Source organism: Salvelinus namaycush, chromosome 4 (genome assembly GCF_016432855.1).
Source record: "Salvelinus namaycush isolate Seneca chromosome 4, SaNama_1.0, whole genome shotgun sequence".
NCBI classification, from domain to species: Eukaryota; Metazoa; Chordata; class Actinopteri; order Salmoniformes; family Salmonidae; genus Salvelinus; species Salvelinus namaycush.
The window spans coordinates 37,629,702-37,648,738 of record NC_052310.1 but is presented as its reverse complement, the minus strand read 5'-3'; the positions used below and the strand labels follow the sequence as shown (position 1 = coordinate 37,648,738).

At 44.3% G+C, this 19,037-nt stretch overlaps 1 protein-coding gene and 1 long non-coding RNA gene across 2 annotated transcripts; both read right to left on the bottom strand.

Moving 5' to 3' along the window:
• Positions 1-11,650: 11,650 nt before the first annotated feature.
• On the bottom strand, positions 11,651-13,355 carry LOC120045757. Its single transcript, XR_005476757.1, has 3 exons — positions 13,269-13,355; positions 13,036-13,111; positions 11,651-11,750 (listed from the first exon to the last, which is right to left on the bottom strand). It is a non-coding gene; the product is annotated as an uncharacterized LOC120045757 (long non-coding RNA).
• Positions 13,356-13,526: 171 nt separating this feature from the next.
• LOC120045852 (L-threonine dehydratase catabolic TdcB) lies at positions 13,527-18,848 on the bottom strand. Its single transcript, XM_038990786.1, has 6 exons — positions 18,745-18,848; positions 18,136-18,291; positions 14,617-14,977; positions 14,236-14,352; positions 13,831-14,072; positions 13,527-13,707 (listed from the first exon to the last, which is right to left on the bottom strand). Exons 1-6 carry the CDS (start codon positions 18,846-18,848, stop codon positions 13,527-13,529), a joined length of 1,161 nt encoding a protein of 386 aa, XP_038846714.1.
• Between the last annotated feature and the right edge of the window lie 189 nt (positions 18,849-19,037).

Below are 19,037 nucleotides of genomic sequence, written 5' to 3'. Positions count from 1 at the left end.
CTTGGCTGTTTAAATCTACTTTATTTTTGTCCACCTCTGTCTATCATACTGTCTACACCTTGAGTGCTTGGACAGCCATGATGAGGACATAACATCATGGCGTACTGTCCAACAGAATCTCTTGTACAGGGCCTGGTTTCCCAAAAATATCTTAAGGCTAAGTTCATTTTAGAACCATACAGTGGTGACCCGTCATTCAGGGAAGGTGGGGCTGTGAGCCCACATTTGTAGCAAAAAAGAGTCTGTTTTGCATGTTATTTTGGCATTAACACGTGTCACATATCAGTTTGCAAACAATGTAAAGAAAATATATATATACAGTATATCATTGAGTTAATAACGGTGCATCCAAACATGGTCTCTTTTTTGTTTTCTTGAGTAAGGCAGCTATAAAATGCAGATGTTTCAGCCTAGCTCAGCGCTTTCTGTGGTGGGGCAAGCCAGCAGAAAATACAGAGCATTGCGCAGTGATTGGCTCAGTGTTCTGTCACTCATGGGGACACTACGTCACCGCCAAGTCTAAGGGTAGAGCTCGAAAATTCAAGGCTCTTGGGTGCTTGTATAGAGTAACATTAGAAGTGTCCATCCAAGAAGGCTCAAGATCATTGGCCACAGATAAAATGACGTCAAATCACGTTATATCTATAGTAGCTTTGATTGGACTGATCGTGTCAACATCATACTTTCAAAATCTTAGCAAGCAGTCATCTTCATGAATCAAGTCAACAATCTACTGGCAAATCCTTTTTAATCCTTGTCATATGAAGAGAAATAATAACGAAAAATTACAGATAAAACATATCAGTGCTCATCGGCCATTTGACATTAACATTACACAACAGGTTGGAAATCGCAAATTCAACAATGAGTGGTTTGGACGGAATCAGTGCCTAACTGCAAGCATTGCAAAGCATTCATTAGCCTGCTATTCAGTGGAGTGACTGTGTGGTCCCAAATCTAAGATTAATGATCTCTTTTTCTAGTTTACAATTATACACATTCAACATTGGCCATGCTATCAATGAAGCATGATTTGTGCCGCACTCAAAACCACTGTTAACTTCGAACGGCAAAATTTGACTTTAGTGAGTTCAAGACACTTGGGAGCTCGGGAAAAATGAGCTTCGACTGGGAATTGTAAATCGGGAACTCGGGCCTCTTTCTAGAGCTACGACCTGAAGATCACTGACATCATCATGATTCAACCTTTTTTTCTGAGTTCCCAGTTGTCTTGAAAGCACCATAAATCCAGAGGATGCCAGACTTTGATGACAAAATTTGCCCACTAAGGACTGCCGCGCCACTTTCCTGTTCAAGTGAGCACAGCACAACAAGCTGAGTCCAAAAATGTCTTGTATGCTGCTGCGTAAATTATGTAATATGCCAGGGAGATGTGTATACTGTAGCTAAGAAAGTAATACTAAGTGTATGTTGTGTAGTAAGCTGTTAGTAGCCCATGTGCTTCACCCTAATAATTTGGTCGGGAAGGGTCCAGATGAACCAGGATCGGAGCCGCGGTGAAGCGTTGTTTAAGGTCCCGGAACGTCCGTGGACCACGAGAACGGAACCTTGGTAGAGGTGAGGGCAGACAGGGGGGAGGCCAGGGTGCTGTATCCACAGATAAAGCGGCGATAGAAGTTGGCGAACCCCAGGAAGCATTGCAGCTGCACCCTGGATGTAGGCTGAGGCCAATCCACCAACGCTTTCACCTTCTCGGGATCAGAAGGCGCTGGAGAACCTACCGGACATGGAGTACATGTTCTTGGGGTGAGCAGGAGAAGACGAGGATGTCATCAATGTAGACGAAGACGAACCGGGTCAGCATGTCACAGAGAACATCATTCACCAGAGCCTGGAACACGGCAGTGGCGTTGGTGAGGCCAAAGGGCATGACCAGATATTCGTAGTGGCTGCTGGCCATGTTGAAGGCGGTTTTCCACTCGTCCCCCTCTCATATCCGCATGGTGCTAGGGAGAAGGTCAATCCCGCAGTCATAGGGGCGGTGCGGCGGAAGGGAAGTGGCCCGGGACTTGCTGAACACCTCCCGGAGGTCCTGGTACTCTGCGGGAATGGCGGAGAGATCAGGAACCACCACCACCATCGGTTGCGCCGACTTCAGACAATGGGTGTGGCAGAACGGACTCCAGCCCATGATATCACCCGTAGACCAGTTGATGAGTGGGTTGTGTCGCTGGAGCAAAATCTTGGGTGCTCTCGGCCACAGGACCGTTGGGGACTTCCGGGATGACTCGGAGGTGAGGTGGAATCACTGGACGTGCGAGTGAAATCGAATTTCCTCTCCATCCGTCATTCCTGCAATCGCCCATCGATGCGGATGGTCAAAGCGATGAGGGAGTCAAAATCTGTGGGGAACTCTCGACCCGCAAGCTCGTTCTTACCCTCCTCCGAGACACCGTGCAGGAACATGTTGAACAAGGTTCTGGGTTCCACTCACTCTCCGCTGCCAATGTACGGAAATCCACTGCATAGTCAGCCACAGTGCAAGCGTCCTGCCGGAGCTGGATTAGCTTCCGGGCAGCTTCTCTCCGGGTCTGCTGGGTTAGTCATGGCCAGTTCATACTATCAGGTATGAAGGCAAGACCCAGATGCAGACCATGTTGAATAAATAGTTTAACATTCCAACAGGGGCAGGCAATAGACAGGTCAAGGTCGGCAGAGGTCAGTAAATCAGAGGTGGGGCAAAGGCACAGTTCGACAGGCAGGCTCAGGGGCAGGCAGGCGGGCTCGGAGTTAGGACAGGCAAGGGTCAAAACCAAGAGGGCGAGAACAGAGAGACTGGAGACACAAAACATTGAATGACTTGAACAAACAAGACAAATTGGCAACAGACAAACAGAGAACACATGTATAAATACACAGGGGATAATGGGGAAGATGGGCGACACATGGAGGGGGGTTGAGACAATCACAAAGACAGGTGAAACAGATCAGGGTGTGACACATTTATTCAACAACAACAAAAATCCCTGCCAAGAAGTTTCATTTGAAAGTTTGTTTCTTAAGTGATAATGCCCGGGAAGCCGGTGTTTGGAGGCAGTGGAGGCTGGTGACTTGAAAAATTGAGGAGGATGGGAGACCCACGGTATAGGCGCGGAACGCACAGAGACGTCAAAGTGTGTTTCTAAAATCATGAAAGAGTAATTATTTTAACCTAAAGCATTTAATAAAGACATTTATAGTACAATATTATAGGGAATGGGAATGAGAGGGCTACTGACACAGTGTTTGTAAGGGATCACAGCAGTGATTGAATGAGGGTATGAGGCATGAGTTGAGGTGTTCAGAGGCTTGACTCCAGTGCAGGACAGGATTTGACTGGGAAGACAAAAAACTATAAGGCAACACACTAAACAGTTAGACAAAAGAGCTAAGAATGAGTTAGTCCAAGCAAGGAGTAATATCATTGATGTGTAATAATGTGATTGTGTTTGTGTACGTGATTGACTCTACATACAGTAATGAGAGAAAATTGATAGGTCACAGTGCTTGGAGAGGAAACATTCAATGTGGCAGTGGATGAGCAGGCACATGAGACGTGGCTACAGTTCATGTCAGGAGAGAGTTGACAATGGTAGTGGAGTGGTCATCACCTCTTAATCAGGGAACAGGAGGGGACTTAGCTGTAAATACAAATAGCAGATACATTCCATTACAGCTGCGCCATCGTAGGTTTGAACAAGTTTCTCCATGAAGTTAAACATAGGACTGCCCACTTGACACATCATGGTAGCCCAGGAAACGTTCCTGAATAAAGCCCTGATCATCCACATACCTGACAATAACTGACAACTGCAAGCAGACTGGTGGCACCATAAGTCCCAGAGAGTGGGGGGGATTTTTACCCCCTGGGGCCCGGAGTTTTTCCTTATCTGTTAACCTAAACAGGAAAACTCTGGACCCAATAAGGTATGACAGTGATTCATCAGTTGTAAAAATGTTTTATAAGGGTTATGATGGGACCAGTTTTTCCTAATCAGATTACATGGTTTAAAAAAACTGTGGGGAAAACTCCTGGCACTGGGGGGGATGAAAACCCTATCAAACTGCAGCAACCTTATACTTGTTCATATGAATTATATTTAGACTAGATTAGGAGGGGGATTTCCTCAACCCAGACACATAGACAACAACTGATAGACAATAGAACTCACAGGGCTGAGCTTGCTTTATGCATGTTTGCATCATGCAGGCCTATGCAACTGTAGGCCTGTACTCACATTTGTCATCACTATTATGTTGACCAGTTAATAATTTTTGATTGGAAACGTAGAGGCAGCCTAGCCAGTTCAATTTTGAACATAAACCAAATTTGATCACATTCACATTTTCTTCTCACACACAAATGGACTATACATTTGTATTTTATTTAACCTTTATTTAACTAGGCAAGTCATTTAAGAACAAATTCTTATTTACAATTACGGCATACCTCGGCCAAACCCTAACCCGGACAGCGCTGGACCAATTGTGCGCCGGAGTATGGGACTCCCAATCACCCGCCGGTTGTCTGGAATAAATAAATACATAAAGTTACCAATTAGTTACCCTGACCAAATGGACAGCGCACATAGGCTGTATGCAGCTTCTCTTATTAGTAGCCTACAGTTGATCAGACTGAAAAATAGTCTCGTTTTCATCCCATTCAGCATGTCAGATCTCTAATGTTAAGGTGAAGCCTAGGCTGCTACAACATCTATGTAATGAGTTTTTGCTTGTGTCTGTCCGGAGTGGTTATGTGTTATCATCTTCGCTACATAAATACCTGAGGAAAGTGGAAAACCTACTTGAGCGCGCGCAAAAAAAATGTGCTGCCTCTTTATTCTAACTTTTAATGGATGATGCGATGGAAGCTATTGAATTGATTTCGACATCCCAGAAAAAGACAGTAGACAGTAGAAAGTTACATATGTTCAGCAAGTAAAGCATCATAACGTGACATTACCACTGCAAGCTCCCTGTAGTTGCACTTGTTCGTGGAACTTTCCCTCTCGTCGTGTCCTCTAAAAGCCAATTATTGCATGCGCGAAAATAGTGGTATTGATAAGCCGCTTGAGAACATTCATGTTTCTTCTTAATTAAATTCTCATTGTGTTGCGCAGTTTGAATACGCAGACCTTCGTCGTGATCGATGGGGCCTTTTTTACAGAAGCTTGAATCTGATGTGGGCATTTATATGCTGTCTGCTTTTGTTTTGGCGTTTAGCAGAACGATCGATGTTCTTTAGGTCACTGTACCCCTCTTTCGCCCAAGGCTGACTTTCCAAAAAGCAGGCAAGGCCAGCAATACAGGCGGCTTGATGAGAGGCTGTTAACCAGCTACTGTTATACTTTTGATACCAATTGGTATTGAACGCCCTCACCTTTTCATCATTCTCCGTGAAACTCATCTCAGGCAGAGGTCGACCCACGGTTTTAATTCACTTATTTTCCGTGTACCCCCAGAAAATGAAAAGGGTTCTTCAACAAAAAGTCATCAAAATTTGCGGTAGCGCTGGCGGCAAAACTGCACACTGGAGCTGGTAGCTAGCTAGCTGCTGCTACTTAAGTTAGCAAGGCAAATTCAAAGAAATTGCACTAACTGGACACAAAAATAAAGTTCTAATACCAAGAAAACAATGTATAATCAAACTCCTCCGTATCTGGTAATTTTAAGAAACTAATTTGAATTGAATAATATCCCAAAAATGCTCAACTATCACTTTTCAATCTCTATCCAATCATGTCACCAACTCACCAAGCTTCTCAACACATAGAACCCCTGTCCCGCCTTATTCTGCAGTACAATCCCAATACAACACACTAGGTTCATTCGCTGATCCTAATCCAGTTCATACTGCGAAAGCTTTGATTGGTTGGAGGTCGTCCTCCGGAAGTTGTCATAATTACCATGTAGGTCTATGGAAGGGGGTGAGGCCTACGAGCCTCCTAGGTTTTGTATTGAAGTCAATGTACCCAGAGGAGGACAGAAGCTAGCTGTCCTCCAGCTACATCATGGTGCTACCCCAGAGAGTGCTGTTGAAGTTACTATAGACCTTCATTGCAAAACAGTGTGCTTTAATCAGTTATTTGGTGACATATGAATACATTTAGTATAGTTCTATCTAAAAGGGATAACTTTTTTAGTGTTTCACAATTTTTATTTTTAGGAAATTTCACTGAGGAGGATGGTCCTCCCCTTCCTCCTCTGAGGAGCCTCCACTGTTTGGAGGATATATTGGGTGCGTTCGTAAATTCAGAGTGCAGAATAACTGATTAATTTAAGAACACATTGACACAGGTGTTGTTAAGCCCGAGACAAAGTCGAGATCCGGCAAACCGTGCCAATATATCCTCCAAGCACAAGCTTCGAGGGCATTATCACTTTTATACGGGTTACCAGCATATTCAAATACGGATTGACATGTTTTCAATAAAAACGTTATTTTGGTGCATTTATTCATACTATTTCATCCTTCCACAATATATAGTCCCGACACAAATCTACCCGAGCCAGCTGCTCGTTCGTTCTATCGGTTTGGTTGCTAGAGACGCGACCCAGTCGTTCGTTCTAAATGTTTCATTGCCATACTGGCTAGCAATGTCAAAAAAGTCCAGCCAGAATAAATAGCTGCATTTGCATTTGTTTAAGCGGTTTTCTAGTGACATTTATTTGGATACATCCATAACAATGAGTTAATGAGGTGCGATTTCGCCTGGCATAGAAAATGTTCTCACTCGCCAGGACACTGTTGTTCAGAGCAGCTAGCCAACAACACAGCGAACACAATCCCTTCAAACTGATTGACATTTCAAATTGACATTTCTTTCTTCTTTATATCCATAAAAATTATGCCATCTGATTTATCATTTCGACTGGCTGAGAAGCGCTGCCTGCCTGCCAGTCTCTCCCCTCACCGTTTCTGTGACTGTGTCACAGGACTTATTGCCATTACAGAAGAGTAATTAATTATCTGCCAGTAGCTATCTATTTGATTACTTTGATTAACACAGAGCTTACACTCAAACATCTCCTCCTGCTAATATCTCCCCAGGCACTGTCATTATGTTTATTGAATCATTGTTGCTCCAGTCGAGTCTCTTTCAAATGCTCCAGCTTGCCTTGGGTCTGGTTCCCGAGACTAGCACCGGCTATTAAAGCTATCACTGTCTTAATTTTGATACAACTGGTCATCTTTCAGGTGATAAGCTGGAGAAGCTTGCGGGGACAGTTCATAGGCACCTAATCTTGTGGGACATTTGTAATATCTCAGTATCAATATCTGACTCGGTTCGGCGATGACGACGTGTTTCTCTGTCTTAGGCGCCGTAGATTGGTAAGAAGTATAGGACATTGGGAGGTCTAGATTGCTTCATTGATATATAGTGGGCAGTTTCTTAGTACTGACCAGGCCAAAGTAGCACAGCGGGGTCAGAATGTCCTCTGCTAACGAACTTAGGGAATTAGCCCGTCTAAATCATCCCGTCTCTCCTCTGGCACTGTCTCCAACCATTAATCAATGAGATGTCATCTTCTGAACCATGAGGTAACTTTTATTTCAAGGCATCGCACACTCCTTCTCCCTCTCTCTCTCTAGTTCTCTCTCTCTCTCTCTTTCTTTTTCATCCTCTCTCATTCAGCAAGGAGTGGGGGTTAAAGGATCGGGTCTGATTCTATACAATAGCCCACTTTATTTAGTTCCCACGATCAAGTGAATTGATGGGTAGATAGCAGATGCTCCAACACAACTATGAATAACATGCGTTGTGCAGTTGATCCCATTGGCTGACCTTACCTGACCTTATCCCATCTGAACTGGACATACAAATTACGAAGACAAATCGTTGAATGCGTCATCATCACCATCAACTTTTATTTCCAGAACATAATGCTTTTAATTGTCACTACCACTGTTATGTTAGGATCAGCTGGGCTTAATCAATGTCCGGGAAACTGGCCCAAAAGTACCCCCTGAGCTCCGTAATAACAGAAGTATGGGGTGAAAGGATGGTTTTCTCATCAGAGCAGCATATGCAGTAAATGCCATGTATTCCTGTATTTCATTTTATCTCCCTGTATAATCTCTACTAATCAAAAGGCTTTATTATACTCACTGACACTCAAAAGCAATTGAAATTCGGTGGTTTTGCAGCAAAAAAGTTCAGTGCACATGTTATGTGTTAGTTTGCATATACATTCACAATGTTTCTGTTTCATTGTCTGTTTAATTGTGTGTGTGTGTGTCTGCAAGTGACGTGCATACATGCGTGTGCATGCTTTGTCCGTGTGTGTGCGTGTTCAGAGTGAGAGCCGTGATGAGAGCCGTGACAAGTGTTGATCACCGGTCCAGCCAGCGTAGTGTGGGATAGCGCTCAGACAGTGTCCTGCGGAGCTGAGTGCTCTGTGTCTTATCTCTGGTCTCCACCACACACTCCACCTGTGGGCACACACCACATATTTAATCCTAATCATCTCACTCACACTCACACACACACACACACACACACACACACACACACACACACACACACACACACACACACACACACACACACACACACACACACACACACACACACGCACACACAGTCTGTGAAATGTAAATAAATGATCTCTAAGATAATTATACATTGACCCACTCGCACACGTTTAGAACATACCATTGCTACGTGGTTGTAGCATGACGCAACACACTCCCAACACACTCAATGCATCTGAAGTCCCTGTCGATTCCAGTCTGTCTCCTTTCTATGACTAGACTTAACCCGGTACATGGTAGTAGCATAATATTGTACCTTCACATAACATACCTGTACATAACTTGCTTTACAGCTGCTAACTTTACAGTCAGTTAAAGTCACACATCTGGAACTTCGAAATCATGCTTGCCATTAGTAGGCAACGCCTCAATCAGAGTCATAAACCACTTCCAAATCAATCACATATTGACATTGTCTAGCACCACTGATCCAAGAATCCACCACTCATCTCACACTACCCTGCACTACCCTGCACTACCAGCACAGCGGCAACCCAAGCCAGGGTTTCCACGGCAATGGTAGTGTGAAAAGCAGCTGAGTGGATTTTGGGGGAAGAGGGTAAGGCTGTTGTACCAGGGCCTTGAAGAGATCGCCTCTGTCATTGTGTCTACGGTGGCAAACATCCAACAACCTGATGGAGAGAGAGAGAAAGGTAGAGAGAAAGAAGATGAAAATAAGCATTACTGAGAGGTGACAGATGTACAGTGCCTTGCAAAAGTATTCATCCCCCTTGGCGTTGTTCCTATTTTGTTGCATTACAACCTGTAATTTAAATATATTTTTATCTGGATTTCCTGTAATGGACATACACAAAATAGTCCAAATTGGTGAAGTGAAATGAAAAAAATAACTTGTTTCAAGAAATTCAAAAAAATTCTAAACAGAAAAGTGGTGCGTGCATATGTATTCACCCCCTTTGCTATGAAGCCCCTAAATAAGATCTGGTGCAACCAATTACCTTCAGAAGTCACATAATTAGTTAAATAAAGTCCACCTATGTGCAATCTAAGTGTCACATGATCTGTTACATGGTCTCAGTATATTTACACTTGTTCTGAAAGGCCCCAGAGTCTGCAACACCACTAAGCAAGGGGCACCACCAAGCAAGCGGCACCATGAAGACCAAGGAGCTCTCCAAACAGGTCAGGGACAAAGTTGTGGAGAAGCACAGATCAGGGTTGGGTTATAAAAAAATATCCAAAACTTTGAACATCCCATGGAGCACCATTAAATCCATTATTAAAAAATAGAAAGAATATGGCACCACAACAAACCTGCCAAGAGAGGGCCGCCCGCCAAAACTCACGGACCAGGCAAGGAGGGCATTAATCAGAGAGGCAACAAACGACCAACGATAACCCTGAAGGAGCTGCAAAGCTCCACAGTGGAGATTGGAGTATCTCTCCATAGAACCACTTTAAGCCATACACTCCACAGAGCTGGGCTTTACGGAAGAGTGGCCAGAAAAAGCCATTGCTTAAAGAAAAAATTGGTGTTCACCAAAAGGCATGTGGAAGACTCCCCAAACACATGGAAGAAGGTACTCTGGTCAGATGAGACTAAAATTTAGCTTTTTGGTCATCAAGGACACTATGTCTGGCGCAAACCCAACACCTCTCATCACCCCGAGAACACCATCCCCACACCATCATGCTGTGGGGATGTTTTTCATCGGCAGGGGCTGGGAAACTGGTCAGAATTTAAGGAATGATGGATGGCGCTAAATACAGGGAAGTTCTTGAGGGAAAACTGTTTCAGTCTTACAGAGATTTGAGACTGGGATGTAGGTTCACCTTCCAGCAGGACAATGACCCTAAGCATACGGCTAAAGCAACACTCGAGTGGTTTAAGGGGAAACATTTAAATGTCTTGGAATAGCCTAGTCAAAGGCCAGACCTCAATCCAATTGAGAATCTGTGGTATGACTTAAAGATTGCTGTACACCAGCGGAACCCATCCAACTTGAAGGAGCTGGAGCAGTTTTGCCTTGAAGAATGGTCAAAAATCCCAGTGGCTAGATGTGCCAAGCTTATAGAGACATAGCGCAGGAGACTTGCAGCTGTAATTGCTGCAAAAGGGCACTCTACAAAGTATTGACTCGGGGGGGGGGTGAATAGTTATGCACGCTTAAGTTTTCAGTTTTTTGTCTTATTTCTTGTTTGTTTCACAAAAAAATATATTTTGCATCTTCAAAGTGGTAGGCATGTTGTGTAAATCAAATGATACAAACCCCCCAAAAATCAGAACGAGAGAAAGAAAAAGTGTATGAGGAGAAAGAAAGGAGCAGACTTCATTCACATTGTTCTTGGTATCAGAGGATTTGTCTGTCCAGACTGAACATCCTGCCAGGTAAAGCCTCCTCCTGTCCTGTGGCTTATTCTGATGCGATCGGATGTGGGGAGAACAGGGTCACGGGGCCAGATTGGGCACAGAGGCATTACCGTCACTGAGAGAGAGTGAGTGATCTAACTATACGCACCATAATCTAACTATACACACTTATCTCCATCCATATGCAGCACAGATATCAGAACTTAGGTGATTAATAAGGTCTGGTAGTACTGGGTTATGGTCAGTCTGTCTGACTACACACTCTGACGTGTGTGTGTGTTTCAGAGAAATAGGGAGTAATCAACCGCTTATACACTAGTGTATTTATATTCAGATGTACAGTATAGTTCATAACTATCTGTTCACATGTTAGTGTTTAACTCACTTGATGTCCTCTCGGGCCAGGATGTCCAGTAGCTTGGCCATGTCCCCTGGAAAGTCCCCCAGCTGCACCGTAAACTTGTTGACCCGGTCGTCCAGAACCAGGGCTCGGTCAACACACTGTCTGATCAGGTCCAACTCCATGTTAGCACTGCTGACCACCACAGCTACCCTGCAGCAGGCAGACAAGGACATAGATGGAGACTCAATTCATCGGAATATCAACAGGTTACATTTTTGACACTATGGGTGAATCTTAATTTCCTTAAGTCTAATTTTAATTTAGTCATGCATTGATGTCAATTGAAGGCTAAGGGTTAGGATTCACTCATATGTTTTGATACAGTAACCCACACTAGCCGTGCGTTAACCCACCTTTTGCCCTTCAGCTCTGGTAGTTGACCAGCCAAGATGGCCGCCAGTCCCATGGCTCCCTCTGTGTCCACCATGGAGTGTTCAAACTCCTGGAACCTTAGCATGGCTACCAGAGAGTCCTCCTCTCTGTTGAGAAGAGTCAAAGGTCAGGGATACTCAGAGAGAGAGAACAACAACAACACCACCACCACAACACAGCAGTGCTAAAGGACAATGATTGAGACACTTTACTGCACTCTGGGCTCTAATTTGCGACCATCTTGCTCCCATATGATCCTAAATATTTTGCTGTAGAAGAAAAATATTCACCCAGATAATACATTGAATGGCAAAATTATATTGGTATCGTTAGGAGCAACAAGTTAAGTTGTTACATTTGTATCATATATTGCGGCAAGAAAAGTCAATATATTGTATCATTTCACCTCACCTGTGAGATTGAAGAGGGAATTCAGCAACTTTTAAAAGCTTCTTTATTGCTTCTTTATTACAAAAAGTTCAACAAACTTTGACCCTTAGATTTGATCAAGATTTTACAGACATAAAAATAAAGGGGACTTTTATATATTTCAAAATGGTCAGATTATTGCAAAAAATCATATCATGCTTTGTGTTGTATTCCCATTGTGATTGGTCCCTGAACCCATAGGAGAACATTTAGCAATATATAAAAGCCTCCTTCTTTTCTATCTGCAAAAGGCTAAGGCAGAGACGCATTTTTGCTTTTAGCACTCTGTTTGCTCCTCAATTCATGCACCTTGGTTGGAGAGGGAGGTAACCCGGCAGTGTCCACTTCTCTTTGCACCTCACCTGTGAGTACCATGGTTGCACTTTTACAATGCATAAAACTGCTAGTCTCTTGCCCAAACTGTTCAAAATGTATGACCAGAGCTAACATCTTTCCTTTCTATTGCGGATTCGCAGGTCACATTTGATCATTTCAGAAACCATGTTGCGGGCCGCTAACTTGTTTGATAACAAGCAAATGTCCAGTCTCGTTTCCTAGCTGCCTAACAACCTGGTAACTTGCCCAGTAAGAAGGCACTGGAAGAAAGGAAATGGGCTCCTCCAGGAGATGTGGATTCACATAGGCCTAGGGCTCTAGTCAATCTGTATCGCTGAAGCGAATGCAGTCTCCGCCACTGTGGGAACATCGTCTTTAATTGTCAATCACGCAATAACGCTGAACTTCTGTGATACGGATTTAATAGAGCCCCTGGTGCTCCTAAATACTGCTCCTAAATACTGTTTGGTGCTTCTAACCTTGGGAGCATCAGTGCTACCAATATAGAGCCATGGCAACAATCACAGCACTGGGGAACAGAGGGGTGTCTATGTCCATACATGTAGAATACTATGACAATGGCAAATGTGTGGTGAGATACCCTCCTCTTCCCTAGAGATGTAATACCTGACAGAGATGACTTTATCCACAAATGTCTTAGCCAGATGGAAGGTGTGGGTCCCCATTGAGTGCTCAAATAGGTCTGGGGATAGAGAGTGGGGTTATAGGCGGTGAGTTCAGTGAGTACAGTGCCATGACAATCTATTTAAGAAAAAGAAAGACAAAATACAGAGAAAAAAACATATCACAGGGGGTAGGTATGGGTTCATATAGCCTACAGGGGTACAAGTGCACAGTACCTCCATAAAGCTTCTTGTTGGGGTTGCTGTATAGTTCTCTAGTTACCGGGCTGCCTGTTTTGAGGGACTGTAATAGCAACGAGAATCCTTCTGGTTCAACTCCCTGTCAAAGAGAACAATGGTACATAAATCCCAATATTATTTTGTCGATTTAGTGGACATTCAGTGCCATGCTAAGTATGATGGGGATCCACATTTTGGAGAGCATGTTTGCAACTTACTCACTACGACAATAGTACACGAAACAAATATTCAGAGTTAGGAAACACTTACTATGACAGTGATGCGCGAGTTGAGGTGTTTGATGGCGGCTGCTATGCCAACCAGTAGACTACACTGCCCACCAGCTGGCACAATGACTGCATCTAGTTTGGGCACCTGCTCATAGATCTCCATGCCTACTGTGCCCAGTCCTGCCAAGTACACAGCACTATCATCCCTGAGCGAGAGATAGAGAGAGAAATACAGTATTACCATGTGCCCATGTGTTAGTGTCACATTGTCACCAGTGCATGTTATAAAACAAAGGAGAGCTATGGGACTGGCTCCCAGGGTGACTTACTCTTCCAGGCAGAGGTATCCGTTCTCCTTGGCCAGGTGGCGGGCGTGGTTCAGGGAGTCCCTGGCCGTGCTGCCGTAGGAGATTACCATGGCGCCGTAGTCACGGTACATCCTGAGGTGGGGCTGGACACAGCTGGCTGGCATAATGACAAACACTGGGATCCTCAACTCCACTGCATGGTGGGCCACGGCCATGGAGAAGCTACAGTCTGTAGCCACAATCACCCCCTTCTTCTGCTGCTCCTGTGGAGGGGGATGGGAGTTAGCTAACTGTAAAAGTAATTTGTGTTTGTTTAGCGTGTTAGCTACTTGTTAGCTTGTTAGCTACTTGTTAGCTTGTCAGCTACATGTTAGCTTGGACTTTTCCCCAGCTGGAATGCATTGAGAGATGCATTGTGATGCATACCTGGTTGAGGGAGGTGAGCACGTAGAGAACGCCTCTTTCCTTCACTGAGCCTGTGTAGTGGAGGTGTTCCTTCTTCAGGAAGATCTCCATGCCGTACTGTTTGGACAGTCTGGAGTACTGGGAACACAAACAAGCCCGATGCGAGTAAGCTTCTGCATATGAAGCAGGGTTCATCATCTACAGTTATTACTCTTCGGAATAAAAGGTACTACTTAGAATAAACGAAGGGTTCTTCTCCTATCCCTCATCAAAGAATCCTTTAAGAACCCTTTGGTGAAAAGGCTTAAACTGGACACAAAAGGGTTCTCCTACAGACGAGGGACATCCAAAGAACCCTTTACGGGGTTTTTTCTAAGAGTGTATAGAAGGCTCTAAACATACCATGCAGGGGGTCTTCTGCATCCTCAACTGGATTTTGAAGGCCGCAGCACTGATGTCATCGAAGCGGAGGTATTCAGGCTTGGGTGGTGTGACTGCTTTGCTCTCGCTGCCTCTTTTCTTGTTAGTCTTGGGCGGGTCCATCAGCTGGATCTCAGGGGCCCCCACCACCTTGGTCTCCTTGGTCTTGACTTCGCCATTGAGGCACTCCTCCTCCTCAATACCAAAGTCCTTCAGGCGCTCTGGGTGGATGAGGGTGGGCCGCACGCCCGCAACCCCGTTACAAACAGGGGCGTCCTTGTTGCAGGTACTCTTGGAAGAGGTGGAGCAGCCCTGTTTAGTTGACCCAAGACGCTGCTCCTCGCTGGGGGAGAAAGGAAGATCAACAGGGCTTGGAATTACTCTCTCTGGTTGGGTGTCTGTAATGATGGATACAGCTCTTACCGTTATACACATGTATTTCAGGTCAAAGGTCTCAGCAATGGACTAGAGTGATGAGAGGGAGCAGGAGGAGAGAATTGCTATTAGGCTGGGTGGAGTTTTCAGGAGTAAGATTTGTACATGTGTGTGAACAAGTGGGGAACAGATTAGCCACTGCTTTACATAGTCTGGGAGTGATGGCAGTAACCTCGTGCTCTGTACAATAGGAGATAATCCACAGAGATCTTCCCATGACCAAGGTACAACTGGCTGTCCCTGATGACAACGGAAATAGCTGTAGGTTTTGACCTATTAGCCACACACACACACGGCTCTTATGTTGTCTGTTTGGAAGGTACAGAGGGGAAGGAAATGGTTGGAGTTCATTGAGTCACCTGTCATGTTCTCAGAGTTTCACCTCTGCTTGATTTATTTGATCTCTGATTAAACAATGACTCATTAGAATCCTTTCAACGCAGTCTTTAAGGAGCATGCAGTAATTAAACATAGAATGCTTTGAATAAAGTCAAATGAGAGAGACGTTTATTATCAGTGATAGTTTGACTAAATCCTGTAACTCAATTATTACTTGGTACAGCATTTAGTTGGATTGTTGTTAAACCTAGTACTTAATGTCCAAACATTTCCGTAATACTCAATGGGATTGATAATATAGTTAATCGAACCTTTAAATTATTGTGGTAATTAGGATACATAGCTACAGTTGAAGTCGGAAGTTTACATACACCTTAGCCAAACACATTCAAACTCAGTTTTTCACAATTCCTGACATTTAATCCAGGTAGAAATTCTCTGTCTTAGGTGAGTTAGGATCACCACTTGATTTTAAGAATGTGAAATGTCGGAATAATAGTAGAGAGATTGATTTATTTCAGCTTTTATTTCTTTCATCACATTTCCAGTGGGTCAGAAGTTTACATAGACTCAATTAGTATTTGGTAGCATTGCCTTTAAATTGTTTAACTTGGGTCAAACATTTCGGGTAGCCTTCCACAAGCTTCCCACAATAAGTTGGGTGAATTTTGGCCCATTCCTCTTGACAGAGCTGGTGTAACTGAGTCAGGTTTGTAGGCCTCCTTGCTCACACAAGCTTTTTCAATTCTGGCCATACATTTTCTATAGGATTGAGGTCAGGGCTTTGTGATGGCCACTCCAATACCTTGACTTTGTTGTCCTTAAGCCATTTTGCCGTAACTTTGGAAGTATGCTTGGGGTCATTGTCCATTTAGAAGACCCATTTGCGACCAAGCTTTAACTTCCTGACTGATGTCTTGAGATGTTGCTTCAATATATCCACATCATTTTCCTGCCTCATGATGCCATCTATTTTGTGCAGTGCACCAGTCCCTCCTGCAGCAAAGCACCCCCACAACATGATGCTGCCACCCCCGTGCTTCATGGTTGGGATGGTGTTCTTCGGCTTGCAAGCATCCCCCTTTTTCCTCCAAACATAACGATGGTCAATATGGCCAAACAGTTCTATTTTTGTTTCATCAGACTAGAGGACATTTCTCCAAAAAGTACGATCTTTGTCCCCATGTGCAGTTGCAAACTGATTAGATTTTTCTCACCAAAGTACGTTCATCTCTAGGAGACAGTCTCCTTCCTGAGCGGTATGACGGCTGCGTGGTCCCATGGTGTTTATACTTTCATACTATTGTTTGTACAGATGAACGTGGTACCTTCAGGCGTTTGGAAATTGCTGCCAAAGGATGAACCTGACTTGTGGAGGTCTACAATTTTTTTTCTGAAGTCTTGGCAGATTTCTTTTGATTTTCCAATGATGTCAAGCAAAGAGGCACTGCGTTTGAAGGTAGGCCTTGAAATACATCCACAGGTACACCTCCAATTGACTCAAATTATGTCAATTAGCCTGTCAGAAGCTTCTAAAGCCATGACATCATTTTCTGGAATTTTCCAAGTTGTTTAAAGGCAACTTAGTGTATGTAAACTTCTGACCCACTGGAACTGTGATACAGTGAATTATAAGTGAAATAATCTGTCTGTAAACAATTGCTGGAAAAATTACTTGTGTCATGCACAAAGTAGATGTCCTAACCGACTTGCCAAAACTATAGTTTGTTCTCAAGACATTTGTGGAGTGGTTGAAAAACAAGTTTTAATGACTCCAACCTAAGTGTATGTAAACTTCCGACTTCAACTGTATATTATCAGCAATCAGGTCATTTAGAATTATAGCTCTATTTATAAAGACATAAAGGGATTAGATTAGACCGGGGATTAGATTCACCTACTAACATTGCCTTATAAACATTCATAGCAACTACATGTAGTATTCATTAAATTGTATTTAAATAACCTAATGCATTCCTATACATGCTATTGTATGATATATTATGTTTTGGGGAGACTCCTATTCAAAAGTCACTGAGTTTTGCTCACATTATATGCACTACTGAAATGGATAGACCGTATGTCATAATTCAAACCAGCTGGTAAAATATAACTTCACTTTAAGTTTCCATTGTGTATACACCACAGGAGGTTGGTGGCACCTTAATTGGGGAGGACAGGCTCGTGGTAGTGGCTGGACCGGAATAGTATCAAATATCTCAAACACATGGTTTCCATGTGTTTGATGCCATTCCATTTAATCCGTTCCAGACATTATTATGACCCGTCCTCCCCTCAGCAGCCTCCACTGGTACACACATGGGCAGAATTCCCAAGAGCTAAGTCATAGCAAAGACGTCAAGATACAAACAGCACTAGCACAGAACCACCAGGTGGAGTTACTCTGTTGACATTCTATTTCCCCAATATCCAATGTATTTGGCTCCATTTCCTGTTTCACAACCAGTCGTTCTATTAATATCGTCTACTCAGCCATAAGAGCTGCTTTACCCTTTCACCCCATTCCCCCAGTTAACTGACACTAATGTCCTTCTACACCATTTGCCTCTTTAATCCTTCACACTTTCTTTCAGTAATGCCACCTCTCCGTCTCCTTTCTACTGTCTCAGAATGTGGAAGACCCCAAGCTTCTCTCTGTCTTTCGCTCTCTCCTTTATCGCTCTCTCTCTCTATCTTTATGTCCTTCCCTGTGTCCGGTCTGTTTACCTGGGGAGGAAGAAGAGGATGAAGGATAGAACCAGGCGGAGGAGGAGGCATACCAGAACGTGGAAGGCTGGCAAGAGAAATCTGTTCCCCGGGTCTGGAGAGGGTATCACAGGGGCAGGGACACATCTAAGGGGGTCCTTGGCTACTACTGTGGACCTGGGGAGAGCAGGGGAAGCTCGAGGTGGAGGTGGTGGAGGTGCTGTTTCAGGTGGAGGAGGAGGAGAACAACAGGGATCGGAGATGGCGTTAGATTTGGGGACAGGAAGTGCTGGATGATGAGGAAGTGGTTTGCTGGTCGCTCTAGAGGACTTGGTAGATATCCTTGCACGAGGAGAAGGAAGATTGTGGAGAGTGGAGGTTGTGGCTGGTGGGGTTAGTTGACCTTGGGGAGAGAGAAGAGGTGCAGAACAAGGATGAAGGAGAACAGGAAGAGGTGCAACATGAGGTGCAGTAGGAGCCACAGCAGGAGTCACTACAGGAGAAGCGGCAGTGGGAGTATTTGGTTCCTTAGGGTGTTGGGGGGGTACGTCTACAGCCAGGGCTCGGGTGGGAAATCCCTCTGTGTCTAATGGGGTGCAGGGGATTGGTGATGAATCTGTAGAGTCCCACCTCTGCCAGAAGGGGTCATTATCATCACTATCGCTGAATCCCACTCTGTTAGGCGATCCATCTCTGATATAGTTGGCGTAGATGAACTGGGCGGCAAAGTTCATCCTGGACCACTTTTTCAGCTATAGTCCCAGGATCCACTCTGGATAAGTCTCGAAAAGTCCTCTCCCTCCTCTCCTGTGTTGCGCGTCCAGGAGTGTGTGGGACAGTGTGTCGGCTCAGAGCGCTCCCACGGTGTTAACTGCACTGCCCTGGATCCCTTCCTGGGGCTATTTAAGGGGGGATTACGCAGA